The sequence below is a fragment of the Schistosoma mansoni genome, chromosome 5, assembly GCF_000237925.1.
Source record: "Schistosoma mansoni strain Puerto Rico chromosome 5, complete genome".
NCBI classification, from domain to species: domain Eukaryota; kingdom Metazoa; phylum Platyhelminthes; class Trematoda; order Strigeidida; family Schistosomatidae; genus Schistosoma; species Schistosoma mansoni.
The window spans coordinates 5,327,610-5,338,847 of NC_031499.1; the positions used below are offsets into that span (position 1 = coordinate 5,327,610).

An 11,238-nucleotide genomic window follows, 5' to 3' on the forward strand; every position below is an offset into this window, starting at 1 on the left:
TGCTCATCAGTGCGTATCCACGATCCCGCACTCGCGAGACTCGAGCCCAGGACCTACCCTTCTCGCGCCAGAGCATTAACCGATAGACCACTGAGAGGGTGCGGGATCATGGATGCGCACTGATGAGGAGTCCCATAATAAGAAGAAACGGCCGTCCACTGCTTCCAGTTTATGCATGGTGGTCTAGCTTCAACTGACTCACGCTTTCAATTATGAAAATACTAAATCTCCACAAAACTCCTTCTGAAAATAATAAACAGACATTAATTTTATTCACAGAAATTATTCTTTGTCAAGATTACAACTACTTATTTATAAAAGTAGCATAATAGTCAATGTTATTAGACAAGATATTGCATCATCATCATCAACAGACACTTTATTCACTAAAGTATTAGGTTCAGGTTTTCACTAACTTACATAACTAGTTCGAGTTTTATTTATAGTTTCTTTTCGAAAATATTATTCCACTGCTGACATTATGGGGTGAAGTTTGATCAGTGTATCCTAGAGTATGTGAATGCTTAACAGATAGCCTAGATGTTTCTATTTAATGACAAGCTTTCACTAATGAGTGAAATGTATCCTGGATTTCATTACTAAAAACAGTCCACAGTTGGTAAAAGCCTATGAAAAAGTTTCATTATAAATCTAATTGATCCAAGATGCACATATGCTGATATAGACAGATTGTTTACTAGCATTTATAAATAATTCAGTTATGTTGATATTTTGGTCTCTAAACTGGATATTTTGTTTACAAGACTTATATTATTGTTCTGGACAACAACATCAATACTTAATTCAAACACAAGTGAACTATTATAACTTCTCCACAGCTGTTTTAGTTGTGGAGAAATTCTAACAGCTCACTTATCTTTGAAGTACTAGCTAGTTTAAGAAGAACGTTGATAACTTCATAATCATTTTATCTAGCTAACAGGCCAGAACAGCTCCAACAACCTTTACCTGAGCTACAAACATCCTTAATCATAACAAAATTTAACAGAACTTGATAATTTATCAGTTCAACTTTTTTGATGGTCAGATAATCATTGTGAGACCTAAAAGTTCTTCATTGAACGAATTATGGGTTCATGGGTGTTTATTGCTAAAGAATCTCGACGAGACTAAAATTTATGGACGAACCAATCAGATTTAGGACGTTTTAGATTTTGGCGCTCAATTCGTTGATACATTTGACTAAATAGCGTCGTGGTATTTTAGCTGATGTCCGTTCGTGATGACAACCCTAAATCTAATCCCCAACCATCAACTGTAAATTATAATTCTAATTTCTTCACACTGCTTTATAACCTTCATATAGTCATAGTTAGTAGGTGGATATTCTCAATGTTACTTTAGCGTCTCCTACAGATCTCACACTTGAAAAAAAAATCTTCCATGACTTCTAGGTTCACCATAGTAGTCCAAGTATAACAAATGCCAACTTCTAGTACAACTTTTATTTTCATTTAGAATTAGTTATCCTAAATAATAGTGAGGTAACAGTGAGGTTAGACACAGGGTATTAGGGAATGATGGTAAATCAGTTGATGAGATCGTAAATCTTCATCGACTGAGATGATTAGGCCACGTGTTACGTATGCCTAAACACCGATTACCACGACGCGCAATGCTGACTAGTATTGGGGATGGTTGGAAGAGAGTTAGGGGCGGCCAAACCAAAACGTGACATCAGTGCTTGAAGTCACTAACTTCTAGTATGAACCATGTTGGTAGATGCAGACTACTTGGTTGGGGTCCGCGTGACTATCGTAACCAATGTTTGGAGACTCTGAGTGACATGGCTCACAATCAATCACAATGGCGTAGGTGTATACACTCTTTATCTTCCCTTAAACCGTAAGATTAAAATTGCTTCATAACTTTCTTCCTTCTTATACTACATCCTTATATACAACCTTTCTTTTATATATTACCACCACTAAATTAACCACTTCTATGAATTCGGTATTCATCTTGTTGTGCTAACGAGGTATGGCAACTTGGACAGATGCATAAATGTGCCTGGTCCTACGTTGTAGCTGACTGACTGACTGATCCTAAATAATGTGGGAGTTTCTTATTCCTTATTTTTATTACTTGATAAATGAATACACATAATGAAGGTGAAGTTTTTTCATTTCTATAGATCACTCATTATCTCGTATCATATTCAAGTGAAATGTTAAGTAGCTTTTGATTATTGTATCATCGTGTTTCATTACAAGTTTTTACAAAGATCAAAGTAACAAGTAAACAGTAGCAATAATAATGACAGCCGCATAATGGAACGTGTAATTAATTGTTTTTTTTTCAGAAAAAATAGATACATTATCAGTAGTATAAATGAGATAGTTGGAATTTTCTCTTTGTATTAAAAGTTAATTGGAATGATGTTAAAAGATGTTTAAAACTATTTACTGTCAAATAAATCTCATAACAAGTGATTAATACAAATGTGATGGTTGATTATTTCACTTGGAAACAATATTATCCACACACACACACATAGTACTGATTTGATTAATTTTCTTAATCAATAAATTTTTTCGATTGAGATCATGAATCGATTGATGTTAAACTGAGGGTCCTGCATTTGAATTGCGCAAGCGGGACCGCGGATGTGGACTGCTTAGGAGTTACATACTAGAACGAGTAGAGTTAGACAGGGTTGCTCAATCTGGATATTTCTTTTCAACTGTCATCGATGGCATTCTGAAAACAGCTCTAATGGATGTAGGTAATGGTGGCGGAAATTTGTTACCTAAAGGAAATATCGATGGTGAGTGTGGGGATGATATTGTCTTATTGTAAGATAACATTCAATCCATCTAATCAACACCTAATCATTTGGCAATCAATATCCGTAGAGATATCATGCGCTTTGAACCTTCCAAGTGCAAATTACTTTTACAATACTGGGGAGATGCTCTACTCGTACTCACATTTGACAGTGAGCAGTTAGTAGTAGAAACGTTGGTGTACCTGAGTAGCTAAGTGCTGGTAGTGGCATGAGTAAAGAGATCAGTTTACGCATAGTGGAAGCTAGATTATTATCATTTTTATTATTTAAACACATAAATATTGGTAAAAAAAAAGCACCAGATACATATGCGCCACACAAATCTCATTTGATTTGTGTAAGGGCTGTAATACTGCCCAGGTGTCCAAACTGAAGCAGGTGGTTTTCTTAGGGGGCCACAACCCGAGTCTTTGACCTAAAGATCTGATCCACAAGGCAGTGGAGCATCGTGAGGAGATGCAGTCACATGGTAGCCGGTCACCAACGATTGGAGGCTCGGAAATATCGTCCAAGAAAATTTAACATCATGCATTATTTACCGACGTTGAGTCTAGCTGGAAAAAGTAGAGGTGGTTAATTTAATAAATAATCACGTAGTATGAAGGGAAACTGTACAAGACTGGGATCTGTTGATCCCTCATGACTTCCTCGTTGGAATCCTAGCAAAAGGACAAAATAGTGGCTTGAAACGCTATAAGACATGGCTCATACTAAAAGTTTGTGGCGGACCTGGTGAAAAAAATCTTTGATTGTATTTTTTCTAATCAAAAGGCACTTCCCATTTCTTTAGCTTTCATCCACTTATTTTTATCAACTTATTGTTGTCTACCTACCTTTCTTCATCTATTTCTTGACCATGCTGTATGGCGTATATTTATTTTGGTGCCCCTTCGTACCAAAATTTATATATTTAAATAAAATAAGAGATTATCATTGAAAACCAGGGACACTGGGCATTCATTTTGTCCTAGTGTGACACTACTCGGCAGTAAGTATTTACAACCTCACCAGTAGTCAAACCCAGGACCTCGTGTAACCTTTAAACCACTGAGCGAATACCAAGAGGTTACTTATTGACTGAATACCCGAAAACAATGAGATGTACAGAAATTTTCTTCTTCTTTTAATCAATAAAAGAAATTCACAATATTATTTAAGTCAAACGATAAAGAAGAAAATAATGATAGAATTATTTACGACTGTGCATATTTGAGAATATGTAAAGCAATACTAGTAATAATATCAATAAGAAACAAATTAGTCATATCAGAAACTGTACATAACATAAATTACTGTACAGATATCAATATGTACTTAAAAGGACAAATAAAGAATATCGTGTAGGAATAACGCGAGAGAGGGGATGGAAATATTCATAGAATAAAGTACAATACTCAGAAGGATAACCTCTCCCATAAAAACAATTCGTTATCTAATTCGCTCGGCCAACACCTCTGTCTGTACCATGCATCAGATGACCAACTCGTCTCATTTTTCGTTCCATTTTCTTTTGTTTCTTTTCATTTACCTGAGTTTCTTGATTTGGATCAAAAATCCACGGTGCCAAAATATTTACCCAAAGCACGTAGAATAACCGGATGGGAATCTGGTATTATACATCAGACAAAATACATAACATTTATATATGGAATGTTGCTACTTAATATTAGTGAGTAGTGTAAATGTTATTAGCGAATGTTAACATAATTATGTTACATTCCACATGAATTGAGCTTACATGCATATTTGGATATAAATGATAGCAAACATTCATGATGGCTCTCACTACAGTTCAACAAGAAACTATTAAAAGTTCCCAGTGATTCAAACAAGTTTAAAAAAACTCAGTATCATGGTGACACAGAATTGGAGAAAGCTAAACAGCGTAATGAATGAGACAACTTTCCTTATAGTCTATTGAGAATCCATTATTTGTAGTGTTAAACAAGTTCAGCCGGTGAGACTATAATTTATGGACGACCTTTCAGGAACGCTAAAGTGACCTTGAGAATGTCCATCTACTTGCTATGGCCAAATGAGGGTTATAAAGCAGTGTGAAGAATAAGGATTATGAGTTGAAGCTGATGATTAGGAATTAGATTTAGGGCTTTCATCACGAACTGGCATCAGTTATAATACCTAAACGCTATTTAGCCAAATGGGTGAATGAATTTCGCGCCAAAATCCAAGACCTGTTATCTTATATCTGATTGGTTCGTCCACAAATCATAGTTTCGTCAAAGGAGTTATTAAATACTAGAAACACAGGGGCAGAAAGACATGCGTATACACTAAACAAGAAACGAATTCAATGAAAAACTTACAATTAATAGGAGGAACCAGAAATATTGGTGAATTAAGCTTAACATAGTGACTAAACTGCACATGATTATTGCATCTTTGGCTTGTCTGAAAAGAGAAAAACACCACCAACAACAACAACAAGAAATAATAAAAAGGTATGCAATATTGGAAAGAAAACAGCCGTGTAAAGTAAGCCGAAAAGAATGAGAGAAATGTAGCTCAATGTGAACGAAAACAATTCGAACAATTAATGAATCGTGAGATAAATGAAAATAATTATAAGTCATTAGAATGTGAGTTGTGTTTTGCTTTAAATAATAATCCAACTCTTTTCCAGCTACTCTCCAGTTGTTACCCGCTATTCTGAAACAATAAAATTGGCAGACTGAAATACATCCTCCATAACACAATCCTTAATAAAGTTCCAAAATGTATATTTAAATTAAAGCAATGTAAGTAGGGGGCCTTCAAAAATCCTTAGGAATGATGGTCTAGTTTTCGCAGTTACATTGACTGAGGTATTAGTCAGAGTATGCAAACATGGAGCAATCTTATATAAAACTGATCGCGATCTCTAAACATCAAGAGTTTAAGAAAAAGGACAGAAATCCTCTTTTGATAATCACATAGGAATCGGTGTGAAGAATATACCGCAATATACCACAATAATCATATGACTTCTAACTAAGACTCGTGAAAAGCAAAACCGGGGAAACTAAGCTGGTCTCAGGTCTGAAAGTGTGCTGAGGAGGCTAAGTCCACAAACACAGTATGCTTGGGGGTCATTCAGTCAGTTATATGCAACATGGGACCTGGCTCGTATGTGCATCGGTCTAAGTTGCCACATTAGCACAATGAGATAACATTATCAAGAAAAATCTTAGACTGCTAGAAGTAACAGTATTATTAATAGCAGAAAATATAAGCTGGAAAAATAAAATAGAAATTATACGGAGATTTCGGGATTCAAGATAAAAGTAAAATCAGAGTGAATGTAATTGCAAACATTTCTGAGTAAACACACAATCACACACAAAATTTATTACAAAGAGATTAATCTTAGAATTCATAGACTGACTGAATAAACAGCAAATTATGAAAGCTAATTCTGGGTCATTAGTTCACTTAATTTGTAGTCCGTAAATTGTTTAGTTATTTTGTGTGACTACCTTACTTGTTTGATCATAAGTGTTCGTTCAATCTATGAACTATTGTCATTTTTTCTTCCTAATTTATTGTATTCTACTATCCCTGACTACACCAAAAAAATCCCTGGAGAGAAGAATTGTAGGCTAGAATCCAAAAAAATTAGTTCACATTTCAGTTCATCCAATCAAGTTCAGATTAAATTCAGTCTTTGAAAGGAATAAGTTGAGCAGAATCATCACAAAGTATTTCTGACTGATCATATAAAAGTAAAACAAAACAATAACCATCGGTTTTTGAATGGAAATCACTCATTTCGAAGAACTGATTGGGGATGTAACTTTAAATTACAATACGTTAATTCAATGGTTTAAACATAACACGAGACCAATAAGACTTAAAATCCTGGGTTTGTCTCCTGCAGCCGATTTTGGGTGGGAGGTGCGCATTGCTGAGTAGAACAAAACAGTTGTCTAAAGGTCCTTGGTATTCGATGATTTATTTTAGCTCAAATCAGCCTGTAAGGTTGGGGGTCATACCCAATGCAGAACCTAGGATGTATGTACATCAGTTCAAGTTGCCACAGAACAGCACAGATACAGACGCCAGAGCAGTATAAGTGGTAATGGAAAACATTAAGAATACACAATATGATTCGAGAAGGAAGAATCAATCCACAGAATAAAAATCATATGATTTAGACACTAAGGATCTAACAGAAGATAAAGAGAGAATACATCTGTGCCACTGTGACAGATTTCAAGCAGTCACCAAATGTCGTCTATTATTCGTTGAGATGATCTTGTGAACCCCATTCAGGTATTTTTTACCTACTGATATGATCCGAAAGTCAGCGGTTTCATGAACTGATGTCACTTATTGATTTGACTATCCCTAGTTCTCTTCTGATCTACTTGAACATGAGCAACCGTTCCCTACCGACGTGGATAGTAGTCAAATATACGTGATAAATGTCCTAACCACCTCAGTCAATGGAAATTTACTGCCTTATAGACCGATTTGCCTTCTTTTCCTAGTACCGACTGTCTAACCTCAACACAGCTTACTCAGTGGTTCTGTAGTGTGGTCTACTTATATCCATATAAGTAGTATATGGTGTTGGTCAGACATAGAATGTATTATGGCAGAAGACTGATAAGGAAAGAACTGAAATGATGCGCAATTGATGGGAAAATGCATGAATGGAATTAGAGAAGATGAACTGATATTTACAGGAGGAACAGTGAAGATTGAGACAATTGGTTGTTAATTTGCAAACTAACTATTCATTGTATGGTTATCAGAATTTAGTGAGATAGTCTGTAATTTTTGTTTAAATACATTCGATTGTCTCCAGTCGTGTTCTGTTCACTACAGTTCCACCATAAGCGAAGTGTTTAGGAGACGTCTATATCTTTCACATTTTAAACAACGAACTAATCTTAGATAGACCACAGCTGGAAACCTAGAAGGACTGGAAGGCCGTTTTGCCCCGGTATGGGACACCCTGGCGATGCGCATTCTTGGTTCCTAGATGACGGGTCTTGGATACGCACTCCCAAGGAGTCCCATACTAAAACGAAACGGCCGGCAAGTGCCTCCAGTTTTTCAATGACACTTTAGTTAAGATCAGTTCATGATCTAAATTATAAAAATTATAACAGCTTTCGAAATCCCTCCATACTTGTAAAATTTTTACCCAAAATAACCCAATTATTTAATAAAAGGATAAGGAAAAAAGAGTAAATCACTTACTCTCCAAGTCCACCAGACCCTATATTTAAATCTAGGCCAGCATCCACCAGTTGACGAGTCCCTCGTTCGTTGACAGCATAAGATGGTGAAGCCATGTAGGACATAAATTTATAAGCGGCTAAACAAGCACCGAAGCAGCCTAGTGACAACGTTATGTAACGTTTTGTAAAGGTTGGCCAGAAAAATGTTAAAGTGATAACGAAATAAACTACCTAGAAAAAACATTAACAAGAACGAAAGTTGTAACAAAGGAATATATATTACCTTGTAATATATATTGTAAAGTTTAGGCCCTGTGATTTAAAATTAGTAATACTGGTGAGCTGTATCTAATTTTCATCATAACACATGTCTTAAACTATGTCACACCACTACTCTTCCATTCTACAAGTTTCTCTGCCTAATTTTTACTCTTTTCGATCCTCCCTGCATCCAACACTGATTTTTTTACTGTTCTCCCCTCTTACTTTGTTAAATGTGAAAAAAACGATAGCGTAGATAGATGCATATTTATCCGAGGTTTTAAATTACCCCTGTTTATCTTTTCTTTTAACTAAAAAGCCTCGTTTCCACTTGAAATTCAGGATAATGGTGAAAGGCCCCTAATTTCGCGAGAGAAAAGTTCAAAATAAACCTTTAGGTTTATTAGTCCTCATCTATATTGTCAATTATTATCTGAAAAGTTACTTTAAAGATATATTCAGACGATTAAAGACTATCAGTTGGATATTTCGTTTATACTTATCAGCTATTTATTCTTATACAATAAGCAATTTCAAAATATCTTCAGTTAAATTACCAAAAAACCGAGTCTGAATCGAGTATTAAAGATACTCAGTTATAATACCAGTATTACTAATTTTAAATCACAGGGCCTAAACTTTACAACAGTTAATCCCGGTTGGTTGCGAATATTCACTAGTAAGTTTGCAATGTCTCCTTATTGTTTAGGCTAAAATATCGGCGATTTCAAGGATTATTATGAATTGTATAAGTTCAGTCATCTTAATATTTCGTTCAGTCATCGATAGGGTTAGCCATAATAACACATTGAAGTGTGTGGTAGAAACACAAGTGTAAAGTATGTCACAGAAGCTACAGCTGGCGAGAGTTTATAGCTTTAACTAATTTCCCTCATCAAGTACTCCGAGTCTAACATTAGCAAAGCTCATTTCATGGTTTAAACACAAATAACTAGCGTTTTGGTAATATCCGTGATTGGGTAGTTATGTCAACCGTTGAACCAGGTCGCACTGTAGGGCCAGTGAAATGTCACTGGGCCCTAGCCAAATCATCTGACAGTTGGATCACTGAATGTCGAACTGTTCACCGATCCTCATCAAATCCAAGGTCCACCAGTGCGCACCAATTAATGGCATGTCAAGGACTGACCCATGTGGTGGTGGTCGAACTCATTTCCTTTTACTTAGTACTACTAATAAATTTCTGCAATAACGTTCTTAGTGTTATATGGCCATAGTACCTTGACAAAACAGAAGGGTAATCCACGTTAGGTACTAACCGCGAGGTGTGACTTTGAAGTTAGCTGGTTCATCACACCACTTCCGTCTAACTTGAGTAGACCTCCAATTACTCGATACAGATAATCTACGTTACTGATCTACAACAATGCCAAGTCAACCTGGGATTCAGAATAACATTGCAGTATTGTGGAGAATTCCTGCAGTTACATTTCGAATTGCTTCGAAAGTTCTTCTAACGTTGTGTGCGAATAACGGAAAACTCTTTACGGTCTAACACATATCTAATCTGAAATGTAGTTTTGTAGATTATCGTCGTTTAACTTTTGAGTATACTTAAATATAACCTACTTAAACCCCTAAACATAGAACAAATGTAAGAGATCTGAAAAGTATTATGAGTAAATCTTTTAAATAATACCTTGAGTTGATGGATTGCGAAGATGATCATTTAGTGGACATACGTACTATATGCTGTCAACCAGCTTCTTAAAACCGTTAACACAAACCAATATGCCTGTAACCCATCGAAAGGAATAAAATTACACTGTCAATTGCAATCAGATTAAGTTACTTCGAACACTTAATTCTGTTTTCCGATGACTTCGATCCTTTGAACTCAGTCTGAACTAGTTTACGTGCAAATTTTAGCGACGGATCCGAAACTAAACAATGACTAGTTGCAAATGCATTTGAAGTATTGGTAAAAACTTAACATTTGGAACAAAGGTAATAAATGATTATGAACGTTTCGAATTACAATAATTACAAACAGAGCACTTACATAACATGACAGAAATAAATAACGGTAGAACTTTAGTGTCCGTACATTTTCTTCGTGAATGAGTTTTTCACTCTTAGTTCCTTCTTTATGCGCTTTTTTCTGATTGAACATTACCAAAAGCAAAAACGTGGCCTTGGGGTAGCAAAATATTTGACTACAGCGGTCTTCAATACCCGATCCCATTATTCTAAATACCTCTAATATCATATCACTTTGTCACAAGCTAGTACAAATTAACTGATTTATTTTCTCTCGCTTTTTGCTCTGGTACGGTTCCAAGTATTTGGTAATGTCCAATGACTAGTAGTCTAGTCGCTTGACAGCATGACTTCTAATCAGTTTAGTAGTTATTTGTAGATTCGTATATCTTTTATGTTGACTTAATGGGTCTGTCTCAGTGACGTATGGCTTCTGGATACCAGCATACATCACATCAGGCAGGAGGTTGTTTGTTTGCATTGTAAAAATACTTAAGTGATAGAGTGCTAAAGAGGACGATTGTTGTAAGAATAAATAAATGATCTGTGTGAGAAGACAGAATTGATAGAATAAGGAGGGAAAAGGAGATGATAACAAATTCAGACGCCTGCCATTTAAAAAGAATATTGGTATTTATCCTCGTTGAGTTAAATTTTGAGTTTTGATCGTTTGTTTCTTATCACAACTGATGTGTTCACTTTAATTGAATTTATTTCAGTTGAAGCAATACCAAGAGCATCATTTTTTAAAAGGCAGTTTATCACAAGTGCTTCTTTGAATTTTTCTTATCTTTTCTCATAAACTGATTTTAGCTCTACGTATCTCTTGTGTCATATTTATTCGAAAACTGTGATTCGTGACTGGTCAGTAAAAACAATCATTGGCAAGACCCGGGCTGTTGATGCTCATGGAAGTGGCACGTAGCCAGATAAGTTTAAAGGAAGGTACCACAAAGTCTGTATGAATCAATGCCTACGGCT

General features: G+C 35.6%; 1 protein-coding gene across 1 annotated transcript; it reads right to left on the minus strand.

The window, feature by feature from the left end:
• Positions 1-4,064: 4,064 nt before the first annotated feature.
• Positions 4,065-10,462, minus strand: Smp_156900 (hypothetical protein; the record flags this gene model as incomplete). Its single annotated transcript, XM_018797716.1, has 4 exons — positions 4,065-4,415; positions 5,134-5,218; positions 8,015-8,226; positions 10,280-10,462. 4 exons carry the CDS (start codon positions 10,460-10,462, stop codon positions 4,242-4,244), a joined length of 654 nt encoding a protein of 217 aa, XP_018652730.1. The 3' UTR covers positions 4,065-4,241.
• Positions 10,463-11,238: the final 776 nt, after the last annotated feature.